Below are 15,291 nucleotides of genomic sequence, written 5' to 3'. Positions count from 1 at the left end.
ACAAATATTGCCAATGTGATCCTTAATCTGCCCCCACACTATAGCTACCAATCTGCTCTTGGAATCCTGCATCAATTTACTCAGATGCATGTGTGTGTGTGTGTGTGTGTATATAAAATAAGTAAACTAAAACTCGTATAAATATGTAATTATATTGGAATAATGTCTGAGTTATATTTGCATTTTTCTCATGTGTTATGGAAAAGAATATTTCGGAAAATTTTGGTTTATTGGTTTGTTTTAAAGACTAAAATTAAGTTCTCTAGTCACAGACTTTATATTGTAGAATATAGAATATGTATCATCAATTATTCCTTATGTTCAAGCTTGATGGTTTTTGTTATGTTGATTCCATCAATCCTGTTATATTTGATGTTTTGAACTGTGTGTAATAGCTATAAATAGGCTAATTGCTTGCACCAAACCTCTTTTGAAAAGTCTCAAAAACATAAAATCTTTTAAAAAAATTAATAAATTAATATATCTTTCATTTTTTATAAAACCAAACATATTTCACCCCTATTTCGCATATATAAATCTTTTATAGGTTGTTTAAGTTTCATTGGGGATCTCTAGAAAGTCTGAAGATTAATGATGAAAGTTTATCCACGATTATTACAATTGCTCATGATACTTTTTTTAGTTTTTACTTTTCTCGAGCTTGATTCACATAGAAATTCCGAAACTATGAGCTTAGTTGAAGTGAAAAGAAAATCGAAATAAAAAAAATTAAGTAAACTGGAAAGAGCACGAAGGGCATTGAATCCAAATATATTACCCAACCTAAATAAACCTCACTCACTGATATCTGAGCAATTCGTCTGATTTTTTAAAACACAGGAGCTAAACTTCAATTAGCTAGTCCACAGAAAATGTAATATCAACTATGCGAAATAAAGGGTTTGTTTCATGCTAGCAGGAGGGCCGATCTATTATTAATCTTGGGAGATATGACCATGTTATTGGTTTGATCTATGATGTCATATATATATGATCTTCTCTATTAGCATCGAAAAATCCGGGAAAAGTATGTATTATCTATCCAGCCTATTAATAAACTTATTCCTACGTAAAAATCTGGGCCTTGTCTACCAATCATGTAGAATTCCATTAATAAATTATGAAATATCGTTTTTGAAGACATAATGATATGCATTAATCTTTAATTAATGACGATTGACTAGGATTATATTGCTATCAAGCCCACCATGCACTTTTGCGATCTATAATCGACGGGGTTAGTAAAATTTCGGTTAAACTTCATTGGTACGATCGAATTTATGTAAGATATTTTGGTTTAACTATTTTAGTAAATTATTTGTTAAGAAACATCGATTTTCAGTATCATTTTGATTATTGTTCTAGATCGAAAAATAGAATATTAATTTTATTATCTTTGTTCTTTTATTTATTAAAAATCACATGAATCAACAAACAAACAAATAAATAAATCATTTAAAATAAGGTTTCGGGTAATTACAGGCACATTAGCCAAATATTTCAAGATATTGGAATAAACCATGTAAATAATAAATCTCAAACATATCTTCGCATCCATATTTTCAGGAAAAAAAATCTCCTCCTCATCAAAACAAATTACTAAATAATAATAATTTAGTATGTTGGAGTAAAAACCCTAAGCTCTAATACTATTTTAATGACCCAGTATAATTATTTTCTAATAATAATGAAATGATCAAGGGTATTTTGAGCATTTTTGAAAGTTTTTTAGCTTAAAAAACCAAATTGGGCATAATTTAAAAGATTTGGGACTCTAGCTAAACATTTGGAATAAAATTATGTTTTGCTCCCACATTTTTTATATAACAATTTCAATTTTGTAAAAATTTGCTTGTAAAACGATGAAAACTGAATCCCAATCGTATCACATATATATATAGTGTGTGTGTGTGTGTGTGTGTGTGTGTGTGTCGGACGATCAACTAATTAATGCGACTAACTAATTGACTCTGTTAATTTAATTTATCGATCAAGAAATTATAGTGTGAAAATGGTTTAAATAGCGAATGTTATGGGCATTAAGTCATTCATTATTACAATAAAATTATAAGTTATTACTTAATTAAGTTAGGATTAGTGGCGTAAGAATACCTTGCAAAAGTTTATATGATTTGGTGTATATGAGTGAGAGTAGTACTGAGATGGATGACCTTTAGAAGTTCTCATGTGACAAGTTGCTGACATTGAACCGATTGATCTGGTTGGCTAGATGAGTCGTACGAGAATGACGTCAGATTTTAACGGATAATATTGTCTTTGTTAAGGACATGACTGGTGGTAGGAGAAAGATAAGACTGATATATAAGAGATGTGAAATAAAATCAACAGATAGACGTACACCTACTCAGACTCATGAGCTTAACAATCCGACCAATTAAAACCCAAGTAGGTGTATTTTGTGTTGTGGCTATCAATTACAACTTTTGTTTTAATGATAATCATTTGATCGTCACATAATATTTTTTTGTTGTGTTATACGATTTAAAATATTTGAATTAAATATTTTTTTTCTTATTTTTGTTTGTCCCATTATATTAAAATCCTGATTCGGATTACAAAAACCACAAATTAATTATACAATTTGAATATTGATAATTTAAAGTCCGACTATATATATGATTTAATGTATCATTTCGTAATGACTACTCGATGGATCGGAGATTAGTGTAACCTTTGTCAACCAAAACCATATGACATTGTGAAAGAGACTTTACGACTTTTATAATTAAATATTATGGTCATTTTCATTATGTTAAATAAAGCATTTATTTTGTATCTGCCATGAAGACTAATGATTGATTAAAATATATTTTGTGAATTTTCCACCATTAATTGCAAATTTAATTTTTGGTTTGTAGCTTAAATTTGAAATATTTATTTTCCACATCTAAATTCTAAGCTCAGGTATGTAAAATAAATGGAAATTGTATAATTCTAATTAATTCATCACATTACGGTTTAAAAACTAAATAAAAATAAATTTATTTATGGTTATTATTTAACTTATCAAAGTATTAATTTTATTATGCGCCCCATATAAGTCGAAATACAACAATGTTTCGGTAAAAAAAAAAAAAAGCAATACAATGTGTGTACGATAAAAATTGGTGATGATTAGTAAAATAATTTGGTCAAACTTTTTAAAAATATATATATAACATTCTCAAGTGAAGGAGGGTTAGTTTTGTCGAATTACGGAAATGCTAGCTGATACTCACGAGAAATTTCGGGTCCGATTCCAACGAGCGTCACTAGTTCAGACGTGGGCTTTAAGATTACCCTGAGCCTGAAATCAAGAATAAGACCGTTAGAAGGGGGCCAGGAGGGTGTCCTGGCGTAGTCCCTCCGACGCTCAAGTCAGAGACCGAGGATATATGGGGGAGCAGCTAAGGGTGCTGCTGAAAATAATATAGTGAATGCTAAATCATACGCTCAAACCTGGTATTTATAGGAAAATACCTGGACTGCTCATAGGCCCTTCACCTGTGGGCTCTAGAGATGGGCCGGGAGTTTGGGCCTGATCTTGATGGGTTCATCGCTGGGGTATCACCAGTCTCCCCCTCCCGAGTCGAACTGAATCGTAGGTTCAAAGTTCGATTAATTGTGCTGTTCTCGGGTTATCGGGTGCGAGTTGTGCATTTTCTTCCCACCATCTGTCAGTCTCCAAAAATTTGGAAACAAATCAAGTCGCGATTTTGCAGCTCTCTCCCGCCTACGCTCAACGCGCTTACTTCATCACCCTGCCCACACCTCGCACGAGCGCGCACCTCCCTTGCTCGGCTGCCCACGCATCCTACGCCCTCGCCTGCCAGCCGACAGTATCGAAGCCTCGCCTGCTTGCCTACGCCGAGCCCTCGCCGTGCGCGCCTACTCTCCCGCTCGAGACCTTGCCTGCTCGCCCGCGCCGTGTGCCGCGCTCTCCCCTCGCCATGTGCTGCGCTCGCCCGCTCGCCCCTCGCCCGCTCGCCCACGCCGTGACACGCTCGCCCCTCGCCCTGTGCCACGCTCGCCCCTCGCTTGCTCGCCCACACCGTGCCGCGCTCGCCCGTGTCGTGCCGTGCCATGCCGCGCTCGCCCCACGCCGTGCCACGCTCGCCCGAGCGCCCCGAGCGCCACGCTCGCCCCTCGCCGTGAGCCGCGCTCGCCCCTCGCTTGCTCGCCCGTCGCTTTCTCGCCCACGCCGTGCCACGCTCGCCCCTCGCCTGTGCCGCGCTCGCGCCCGAGTGCTGGCATCGCCCATCCTCGTCCAGTACGTTGAGAATTTTGATATATTCCCTTGCGAAGGGTTGTGTGATTTCTGAATAGCTTTTGGGGGCGTTGCCCCCAAACCCCCACGACCTGACCTGTCAGGTCGATCCCATCTTCCAGGTCCTCTACTAAGCTTTCGAAGGGAAATAGTTTCCACTTCCCCGTGCCCTTGACTTCTCTGCTAAAATAGTTCTTAGCAGGAAAAATAAAATTTCAATATCCTCACCATCTAACTCCTCTGCTAGGCTATGCCTTAGCAGGAAAATAAAATTCTCACATCATCATCTCGTAACTCCTCTGCTAAGCAGGGGCTTAGCAGGAAAATAAAACTCCTCTGCTAGGCGACGCCTTCGCAGGAAAATAAAGATTCTCCACCATCACCCTCTAACTCCTCTGCTAGGCGACGCCTTAGCAGGAAAATAAAGATTATCAACCATCACCCTCTAACTCCTCTGCTAGGCGACGCCTTAGTAGAAAAATAAAGATTTTTCTCCCAAACTCTGCTCCTCTGATAGGCGATGCCTTAGCAGGAAAAATTTAACTTTTCTCCGCCCCAACTCTGATCCTCTGCTAGGCGATGCCTTAGCATGAAAATTTATTTCTCCTCCTCCACTCTGTTCTTCTGCTAGGCGATGCCTTAGCAGGAAAATAAAATTCTTCTCATCCACTCTGCTCCTCTGCTAGGAGATGCCTTACCAGGAAAAATTTAACTTTTCTCCACCCCAACTCTGATCCTCTGCTAGGCGATGCCTTAGCAGGAAAATAAAATTTTTCCTTCTCCACTCTGCTCCTCTGGTAGGCGAGGCCTTAGCAGGAAAAGTTTAATTTTTCTCATGCACTCTGCTCCTCTACTAGGCGATGTCTTAGTAGGAAAAGTTAATTTTTCTCCTGCACTCTGCTTCTCTACTAGGCGATGCCTTAGTAGGAAAAGTTAATTTTTCTCCTGCATTCTGCTCCTCTACTAGGCGATGCCTTAGCAGGATAACGAAATCTTTCTCATCCCCCACTCTGCTCCTCTGCTAGGCGATGCCTTAGCAGGAAAAGTTAATTTTTCTCCTATCCTCAGCTCCTCTACTAGGCGATGCCTTAGAAGGAAAAGTTAATTTTTCTCCTGCATCCTGCTCCTCTACTAGGCGATGCCTTATCAGGATAACAATATCTTTCTCATCCCCCACTCTGCTCCTCTACTAGGCGATGTCGTAGTAGGAAAAGTTAATTTTTCTCCTGCATTATGCTCCTCTACTAGGCGATGCATTAGCAGGATAACGAAATCTTTCTCATCACCCACTCTGCTCCTCTGCTAGGCGACGCCTTAGCAGGAAAATAAAGATTATCAACCATCACCCTCTAACTCCTCTGCTAGGCGATGCCTTAGCAGGATAATGAAAATTTTTCTTTTCCCCAACTCTGCTACTCTACTGGGCGCAGCCTAAGCAGGAAAATAAAATCTTTCTCCTCTCCCACTCTGCTCATCTACTAGGCGATGCCTTAGTAGGAAAATTTAATTTATATCATCCCCATAATACAAGAACATCCACGAACTTAATATAAGAACTTGGCTTTATTAAATTTCAACTGATAACGTAAGACAAATTCAGAAACGAAATACACCAAAAATAAAGTCAAGATTAATATTCTCTAAGGTTGTAAGCGTTCACGGGCCTCTTTAGAGCCTTACCCAGCGCATTCTCCAACTTTTCTCTATGCTCCTCTTGTACCTCCACAGGACAAAGTTACCAACTTAGAAGCTTTTCTGAATGACTCTACAACTGTAAGACTGAGCTTAAGCTTCCATGCGAATGCTTGCGACCTCTCTTTTCTTCTTCCTTCACGATTCTTTCATAATACCGACGCGCGACCACAAGACTCCAACCCCCTTCTCCACAGGAAACTTCAGCTTCTGATGATATGTGGACGCTACTGCTCTGAAATCCTTTAGGGCTGGTCGCCCCAGAATTCCATTGTAAGCGGATGGGGTGTCCACCAAGGTAAATGTTGTCATCTTTGTTATACGCCAAGGTTCGTGTCCCAAAGATAGAGGGAAGAACATCTGACCCAAAGGCAGGATGGCGTGTTCTGCAAACCCATACAGCGGGGTGGAGACCGGCTCAAACTCAAATCCTTCCACCTTCATTTGATCCAACGTGCTTTTGAACAAGACGTTCACGGAACTTCCATTATCAATAAATATCCTCGCCACATCATAATTGGCAATGGTGGCCGTTACCACCAAGGCATCGTTATGTGGAGTCACAATGCCTCGGAGGTCTTCCGGCCCAAAGCTGATGACGGGGTCTTGTGGTAAGTCTGCACCCCTAGATATCTCAAAGTTTTCCAACCTTCTCCCATGTGCCTTCCGAGCTCGCCCAGAGTCTCCATCAGTAGCACCCCCCGAGATCACATGAATCATTCCTCTCATAGGGTGGTTATCCTCATTCGTTCTCCTCCTCGGTTCGACGGGTTCCTGAGGGACATCTTGACATCGACCTTCCCCTCTCTGCTCCCCGATCCTCTGATTTATCCATGGAGGGCCTTGACCACGCCTAGGGGACGAGCGAGACCTCTGTCGACTCCTGGATGAGAATCCTTCTCGTCTATCCCGCGAAGGCAATCTAGCACTACACTCAACCCTTTGCGACTTCTCCCACCTCCCCTCGGACTCCCTCACTTCCATCACCTTGTCCCGACTCCCATCCAGAAGAACATGGGATGAGAATTGTCCTCTGCCCCTAGCCTTATCATCCTCTCTCTCGCCCGCGCCTCTCTTCCTACTTCCTCTTTCCGCTCCCTCAACTCTACTTCTCCCAGATCGCTGCTCCATCCTCTTATGCCGCTGGGCATCTTCGAGATTTACATATTTTTCCGCCCGAGATAATAGATCATCATAACTTGATGGAGGTTTCTTCACTAAAGATTTAAAGAACTCTCCTCCTCTAAGTCCCTGGGTAAAGGCACTTATCATGATGTCAGGAGTGGTCGCTGGTATCTCCAACGCTGCGTTGTTGAAACGCTGGACAAACTCTCGCAAAGTTTCAGCTTCTTGTTGTTTCATCACGAACAAGCTCAAATAATTTTTCTGGTGCCTTTTGCTGCTAGCGAATCGGTGCAAGAAGGCAGCTGAGAAGTCCTCAAAAGAACGTATGGAGTTGGGCTGCAAGGTGTTAAACCACTGCTGGGCTGACCTCACCAACGTGCCCAAAAACACCCTGCACTTCACTCCATCTGTATATTGATGCAACAGAGCCGCGTTCTCAAATCTCCCCAAATGTTCTTTTGGGTCGGTATGTCCATCGTACTCTCCCACATTCGACTGTCGAAAATTTGGAGGAAGCCCTTATTCTAAAATGGCTAGTGAAAAAGGAATTCATCTCTTGGGTGCCGGCGCTCTGCTTCCCAACTGCTGCCTCAACATCTGTATTTCCTTCCACATTTCTACCATCTCACTAATCTCCCCACTTTGGTGGGGCTGTGTCTCCTCCACCCTACTCTGGTGGACTTCAACATTTTCCTCACGCTCCTGACGGGTGGCCTGTTCCTCTACAAACACAGACTCTTGATTTCTTTTCATGGCCTCATCCACTGTCCGGATGATAAATTGGCCCAACTGTTCCAGATTTAAGTTCCCCACATTCTCATTGGGACGGGTTTGCTCGACCCTTGCCTCGTGAAAGGGCTGCTCGGTTATTGTCTCTTGACGAGGTTGTTCTTGTCTCGTCTCAAGACGCTGTTGTTCATGTCTTTCTCAACATGAGATTGTTCGGGTCTCCTCTGAGGACGCGATGATGCTGAGGTAGCTCTTCTACTTCCTTTCCTGCCTACCATCTCTACGTCTCAGCTCAAGTCTTCCCACAGACGGCGCCAAGTGATACTCACGAGAAATTTCGGGTCCGATTCCAACGAGCGTCACTAGTTCAGACGTGGGCTTTAAGATTACCCTGAGCCTGAAATCAAGAATAAGACCATTAGAAGGGGGCCAGGAGGGTGTCCTGGCGTACCCCCTCCGACGCTCAAGTCAGAGACCGAGGATATATGGGGGAGCAGCTAAGGGTGCTGCTGAAAATAATATAGTGAATGCTAAATCATACGCTCAAACCTGGTATTTATAGGAAAATACCTGGACTGCTCATAGGCCCTTCACCTGTGGGCTCTAGAGATGGGCCGGGAGTTTGGGCCTGATCTTGATGGGTTCATCGCTGGGGTATCACTAGCGATCTTAATTTTGAAGATAACAAAACTTGTTACTGTGTTTCTAACATATTTTCTCAAGTATATGGTTGTTAGATGTCAATTTGAAAGATTTGAAAAGTTGGAATTCAAATGAAGCCGAGCTGGAAATCTATTGAGCTTTAGTGTTTTGATATCTCACAGCTCAATCATGGTAATATAATGATTCAACATGCGTTTGAAAACGAAGACAATTATCTACGAATCATTGTCTGAAGTCAAAGTCTGATGATACACTATGATGAATTTGCTGGTTATGTACTGATTCTGAATTGAATGAAGAACAAGTTCTAGATCGTGTATGGTCTGGTTATTCAAGCATATCACTCTCATACAAACTTAAAATCAGAGTGATTCTGGATTCAGATAAAAGAGAAAGAGCTACAACTTATATGTTCATCATTTTGCTCATAAATCGATGAATCTAGAGCTATAATCAAGAGAAGAGACCAGCTAGATTTGGGCCAAACTCCAGCTACCCAACTCCAGTAGCTGATCAAATTCCAGCCAAATCACTCAAACTCTAGCCGCACCAAAATCCGACCGGATCGCTCTTGAATTCTAGCTTCCAGAATCTGATAGGACAGCGGTGGTCCACCTGCCAGTCTGATATTAAAAAGTGGTCAGAAAGTCAAATATGACTGTTTTAATGTCAGAAACAGTACAGAACATTTCCAAACGGTCATATTATTATATCTAACATTTATATCATTCTTATAGGTTATAAATACAATACTTTGAAGATCAAACAATAAGCTTTGATGGAGATTCAAAGCATGTGCAACTTAATTGAAGAAAAACACGTTAGAATAAGAGCAAGCCTAAGAAGGAGAATTTAAATAGGTAAGATTAGCTTAGTGAGAGCTATCCTCTATGTGTAAAGATATATTTGAGAGTTTAATACACTGTACATGATTAAATCCTCACACACAATCACTTACACAAAAAACATATGAACTTCAAAATATTTTTGAATGATGGTCTTGACACAAAGACATTAAAGATTGTGTTCATAGTTTTGACATAAGGGACGTAAAACATTATGCATATTTTGATGTTGCGGCCTACAATCGATAGTGTGTTAAGAGTTTCAATAAGGCAATGAATAAGTTCTAAGTTGAAATGAGTTTGTACAAGAGGTTGTATAAATCAAACTCTTCTAGTGATACTTTCCAAGGGGAAGATTAGGTAGCATAGAAGTTGTTAATTTTCGAACATCTATAAAAAAATTCGTGTATATTTATTTATCGAATTTACTTACTATTGCTACTGTTTTTTAATGCATTATTGAATCAACCAAAATATTGCATATGAAGTGTTTGATAAAATTCTTCAACCAAAGCGTTTTTGTTATTTCAACTTGCATATCGAGTAAATATTTTACAAAATATTTAATCGATTTTTAGAGAGATTGTTTTTAGTTTCTTCTGCTTGGATTTAATTTCTCAGTATTCATTTCATTTTTTAACATTTCAAAAAGGAGCTATTGTAGCTCAATATTTGTCTTCCAATAGATCCTATAAATTTTTCGAAAACATATTTTAACCAAGGTTATTTTTAAAAAATTTACCAATGAAAATTGATAATTAAGTTCATTACTAATTCGTATTCATATAGTTGAGAATAAATATTTAATTTGGTTAAGACAAATTTATTTACATAATAGTCTCTGCACCATATAAAGTAAAAAAAAAAATGTATATGATCCAGAAGATGAAATAATGAGACGTTATCTTTACGGTACCACTCCAAATGTGAATTTGAGGATGAACATTTAATAATAGATATGATGTCTATTAATTTTTCCGTTGATGGTAAATATTCATATTTAGATGTCCTTTGGTAATAGTGATTTAAAGTAACATGAAATTTTCTTAGAAAATGATGGATAACGTTTTTCTTTGTTTCTTTTTTTATAAATGTTTATTAATAAAATATTTAAGAAGAAAAATAAGAATTTGGCAAACAAATTATATGGCCAATAAATATGGATAATTAATAAAATAATTTTGGGCAAACTTTGTTTCTGAAACTAACCTTCACAATATATTTTAAAACAGTCGAATACACTTGAGAATTATTATTATTTTTATAAAATTTAGTTTGACAAAGTTTTTTTTAAAAAAATTTCCCCAATTAAATTCCTTCTATTCTAAGGCTGTGTTTGGTTTAGAGGATAAAAAAAACTAATGATTAGTATGTAAATGATAAAAGAAATGATTGTGATAGAAATATAATATATAATGTAAAATTGTATTATGTTTGGTATGATTTTTAAGTGTGGGATAATTTTGAATTTTTTGATAAAATAACAAAATTTCCCTTTTTTTTGTTTTTCTTCTTCTAGTCCGGCGGCGACGGTCCGGCAGAGGCGGCGACATCGGTCGGCCGGAGACGGCGGCGGCGGCGGCGGAGGGGTCGGCCAGAGGTTGTCGGCGGCTGGCGGTGGACGCCCGGAAGCGGCGGCGGCGGCGGCCGGCGGTCGGTGGCGATGTTCAGCCAGAAGCAGCGGCGGTGTTCGGCGGAGATGGTCGGCGGTGGCCGGCGGAGGTGGCCGACGGTTGCCGGCGGCGGTGGTCGGCCTTTGGCGGATGTTGCCCGTGGACGGTCGGTGGAAAGAAGTGGTGGTGAGTTTGCATTTAGGAGAAGGGTAAAATTGGAAAAATAGGAAGGATTAAGAGTAGGATAAATAATCATAGGGTTTGAGGAGTTATTATTTTAACCTACCTAATATAACCTAATCATTTATAGGAGGGATTGACTTGATTAAATAATCACGCGTACCAAACGAGGGATAAGATGTGGTAAAAAAATAAACCACCTTATCACCTCTACCAAACACCCCCTAACATTGTTATGTAATTAAGACAGTCCCTCCTCTCTCTGTTGAAATTTGTGACAATGGATAAGCTATTTTTTTAATTAATATGAAAAATAATAATTAATTATCATTTTTTAAAAGCACACTTAAATTAAGTTCTTATGCCATGATTAATGGTGGAATGAAATAAAGTATGAATAAAATGGATTTTGAAATAAAATGAAAATGAGAATTGAATAGTATATATATATTTTATTCTTATAACTGGTGTAGAAAAAATAAAAAAGAATAAAATAAAATTATTTTTCAGAACCAAATCATATGATATGTAAAATATTTAAATAATAATAATTATTTAATCATTTCCTATTACTATCATCATCATTATTTATTTTTATTATAATTATTTTTTTATTAAATAATATTTATAAATATTTTATTTGTTATAATATTATTATACTTAATTATTTTATTATTAAAAATTAATTATTATTATTAATATCCTGTTAACACTATCATTAATATTAATAGTTTATTAATATCAGGCCAAGGGAAGCTCCGCCGCTAACAGCTGCCCGCACCAGGTCAAGGGAAAGCTCCACCCATACCTTTTCCTATCGTCAAACTAGTCCCTAACATATATACTTTTACTCATTAAGATCTAGTATTTCTTTTTTACGACTCACCTGACTAATCAAATCAAACAGTACAAACGTCACGAGCTTGAAATATCATAGTTTCTCAAGAGGTCATTCATCCCAGTATTTCTCTAACTTGCATACTCTACTCAATTTTTTATCATTAAAAATCAAATTTATCAGCTTTATTAAGAGGGTATTTGACTAATTAGATTACCCTGAATTGCACTTCTTCTTCTTTTTCAAATATTTTCTACTACTAAACACAAAAAAATGCAGATAAAAATATAAAATGACTCATTTGGATAGATTGTACAGCACTCAAAACTAAATTAGATTCAATATAATCTTCACACGTGTGCCGCAATTCAAAGAGTCAATTTTTGAAAAATCAGAATCCAAAACTAGAAGTGTCAAAAAGTTTCTGAGAAAGCGTGTTAGTTTATCCAACGCTTTCCCCTTATTTTTACTTCTTCCTCAAGCAAAGAGTTGTGCGATTTCACATGCAGACAGCAGCCAAGCTTCCCTCAAATTAAATTAATAAACAATAGTTTTCTAGAAGTGAGGTTTTATTTGCATCAAATAAATTTTACAGCCAAAGTCAAATGTCAACTTCTGGAATATTTCATATTAATTCATTATCTACATATTAATGATAGTACAATAAGCATTTTTAGGTGATTATAAATTTGGTATCTAATGAAAGTGTTGAATTGTTGACTAAAGTTTTTTTAGAAATGTTATTATGAGTAGGTGTCTTGTCACGAGTCTATATCTATGAGATGAGTGACCGACTCATATCTATTATTAAAGATAATATTTTTTGAATAATAAATAATATTTTTTGTTAATTGGGTCGAATTGAAAATCTGTCTCATAAAATTGATTTGTGATATGATCTTACTGAAATTTTTATGTATTATTAATGTACTAAAAAATCTAGGATACTAATAGGTTTTTCTTTAACAAAACAAATTTTTTTCTATGAAACTACATATGTGTGACTGAAAAACTTTATATTATATGTTTTTAGATATGAAAATATTTTACATTAAATTACACATTTTTTTTCCAAAATTTTAACCATTAGCATAAATCTTAATAAAAAGGTAAAAATTTATTACAGGCAGATAAGTCTAAAATATGAAATATATTTTAATTAAATATTGTGCATGATAGATTTAACTTTTAAAATATACAAAGTAATGATATTTCTTTCCCAAATACATGAGAACATAGAAATTTTAATTTAATTTGGAAAAAAATTTCAGTTCGCTTTAGGAAATGAATGTACCATTTGATAATTTTCAACATTTCACACATCAATCTGGTAAACTTCCAATAATTGTTGTACTGGTTTTATTTTAATTTAAAATAAACATGTNTAATATAAATATGCTCGTATTAACTAATAATTAGAAGGTTCTTAATTATCCAACACCAGGTCTTGAAGTTGTACGCATACACGTAATTTGAGGAGAAAGAAACAAACGACCAGTATATAAGAACACCCAATGTGATCTTTTCATATAATAAATTTCTCCGCTTTCATCTCGAACATATCAAACTTCAAATCCACGAATTCAAACGGGTCGAAAGAAGGTTCAAATTTCAAATATGGAGGCAACAGGCGAGCAGAGAATCGACACAGGCCATGATTTATATTCAGAAACAAAAATAATCCAAGCTTTTATGACAAACATGAAGCTCAGTGATGATTCACATCAAGAAGAAGAAGAAGAATCTGTAAATAATCATGAAGATCACGATGAAGATCTAGACGAAGACGATGGAGAAGAAGATGATGACTATGATGATAATGAAGAAGAGGAGTTTTCTTTCATGTTTGAAGGAGCAAATACACCATCAATGGAGGCGGAGGATGTGAAGCAGGTTTTCCCCTTATTCAACCGGGATTTATTCTTTTCCGGCGAAGGGTTAAAGGATTTGAGGCAAGAGAACTTACCGACGAAGCTCCCGGTGAAAGTCTTCGTGGAAACAAACGAAAGATCAGACGAAGGACATCTTGTGACGTCAGCTACACCGGGAAGTGACGAGATCGCCGGACCCTGCTGCGAGTGGTCGGGGAGGTCTGTGGCGGCGACGTCGGTGACCTGCAATAAGAGTAACTCAACCGGGTTTTCGAAGTTCTGGCGGTTCAAGGATTTCGCCGGGAGGAGCAATAGCGATGGGAAAGATGCATTCGTCTTCTTGAAAAAGAGCCAAGCTCCACCGCACTCGATGGTGAAGAGGAGGAATAGGGAGGTCGGGCCTCCGTCTCCTAAGGCGGAGACAGGAAAGGCGAGGAAGAGCGGGAGGGGTAAAACGGCGCCGTTGTCCGCCCACGCGGTGTACCTGAAGAACAAGGCCAAGCAGGAGAACAGACGGCGGTCTTATTTGCCGTACCGGCCGGAATTGATGGGCTTTTTCACAAATGCTAACGTTGGATTAACGAGAAATGTGCATCCTTATTAACAAGTTCGAGGATACGCTAATAAATTGCTGACACGAGAAGCTTAATCCTTTTGTTTTAAATTTTTTTTGTTGAGTTTTAGTTGTATATGAATGTGAAATATAAGATTTTAGTGATAATTTTACATTGATACATTTATTGTTTTGATTATTGATAAAAAAAAAATGACGATGTTGCAATCATACTATATTTACAATGTCCGATGTCTATCCTGCATAAAAATTACCTAATAATAAGTTAATGTAACAACTACTTCGTATTTTTGCTTTATAAAAACGATTAAACATCCATTATAACCATTTATTAACAGATTTAAATGCTCATCATAACTTGATATTTGATGTAACACTCATTTGATTTAAATACTCATCATAATATATATTAATTGTAAGTTTTTATAAATCATAATCTCTCCTACCATGTTGAGGGTCATTTTTTTAATAAACTCATCACATTCGTTGGCATTTTAAAGAAAAATTTAGGAATGGGTGAGAAGAGATAATTTAATATATTTTAAAGATGAAATTTATATAAAATTGGGGGGGGGAGGGGGGGGGGAAATTATTGTGATTTTGTGTGAACAAATGTGAGTAGGGTTTAGACACTAGTCAGAGGTTGCGATATTTTATTGGTCGATTTTGTATTTTGGAGTGTCGGAATTCTTATTATTCTTCAACCCTGAAATGTTGGTCAAAGAGAACAGCTTGAAGTCTTTGACGAGTTGGTTTTCATCGGTTCACACGAAAGCAAATGAAATTCGTGAGAATGTTCTTTGTTGTATGCATCTACAAATATAATATTCCGACAACTATATATATATATATATATATATATATATATATATATATATATATATATATATCTAT

At 37.5% G+C, this 15,291-nt stretch overlaps 1 protein-coding gene across 1 annotated transcript; it reads right to left on the bottom strand.

Moving 5' to 3' along the window:
- Positions 1-6,097: 6,097 nt before the first annotated feature.
- LOC140964678 (uncharacterized) lies at positions 6,098-7,321 on the bottom strand. The gene is made up of 2 exons (XM_073424549.1): positions 6,497-7,321; positions 6,098-6,397 (listed from the first exon to the last, which is right to left on the bottom strand). Exons 1-2 carry the CDS (start codon positions 7,319-7,321, stop codon positions 6,098-6,100), a joined length of 1,125 nt encoding a protein of 374 aa, XP_073280650.1.
- Positions 7,322-15,291: the final 7,970 nt, after the last annotated feature.

This window comes from Primulina huaijiensis, chromosome 18, assembly GCF_012295235.1.
Source record: "Primulina huaijiensis isolate GDHJ02 chromosome 18, ASM1229523v2, whole genome shotgun sequence".
Classification (NCBI taxonomy): domain Eukaryota; kingdom Viridiplantae; phylum Streptophyta; class Magnoliopsida; order Lamiales; family Gesneriaceae; genus Primulina; species Primulina huaijiensis.
Note: the sequence above shows the minus strand (reverse complement) of the source record. Positions and strands in the feature narration are given on the sequence as shown.

Excerpts from the sequence above, each read along its gene's own strand:
- LOC140964678 (XM_073424549.1), bottom strand. The coding sequence starts at position 7,321 with ATGAAACAACAAGAAGCTGAAACTTTGCGAGAGTTTGTCCAGCGTTTC. Across the intron at positions 6,398-6,496 it reads CACATAACGATGCCTTGGTG|GTGGAAGGATTTGAGTTTGA; the intron begins GTAACGGCCACC and ends GATCAAATGAAG.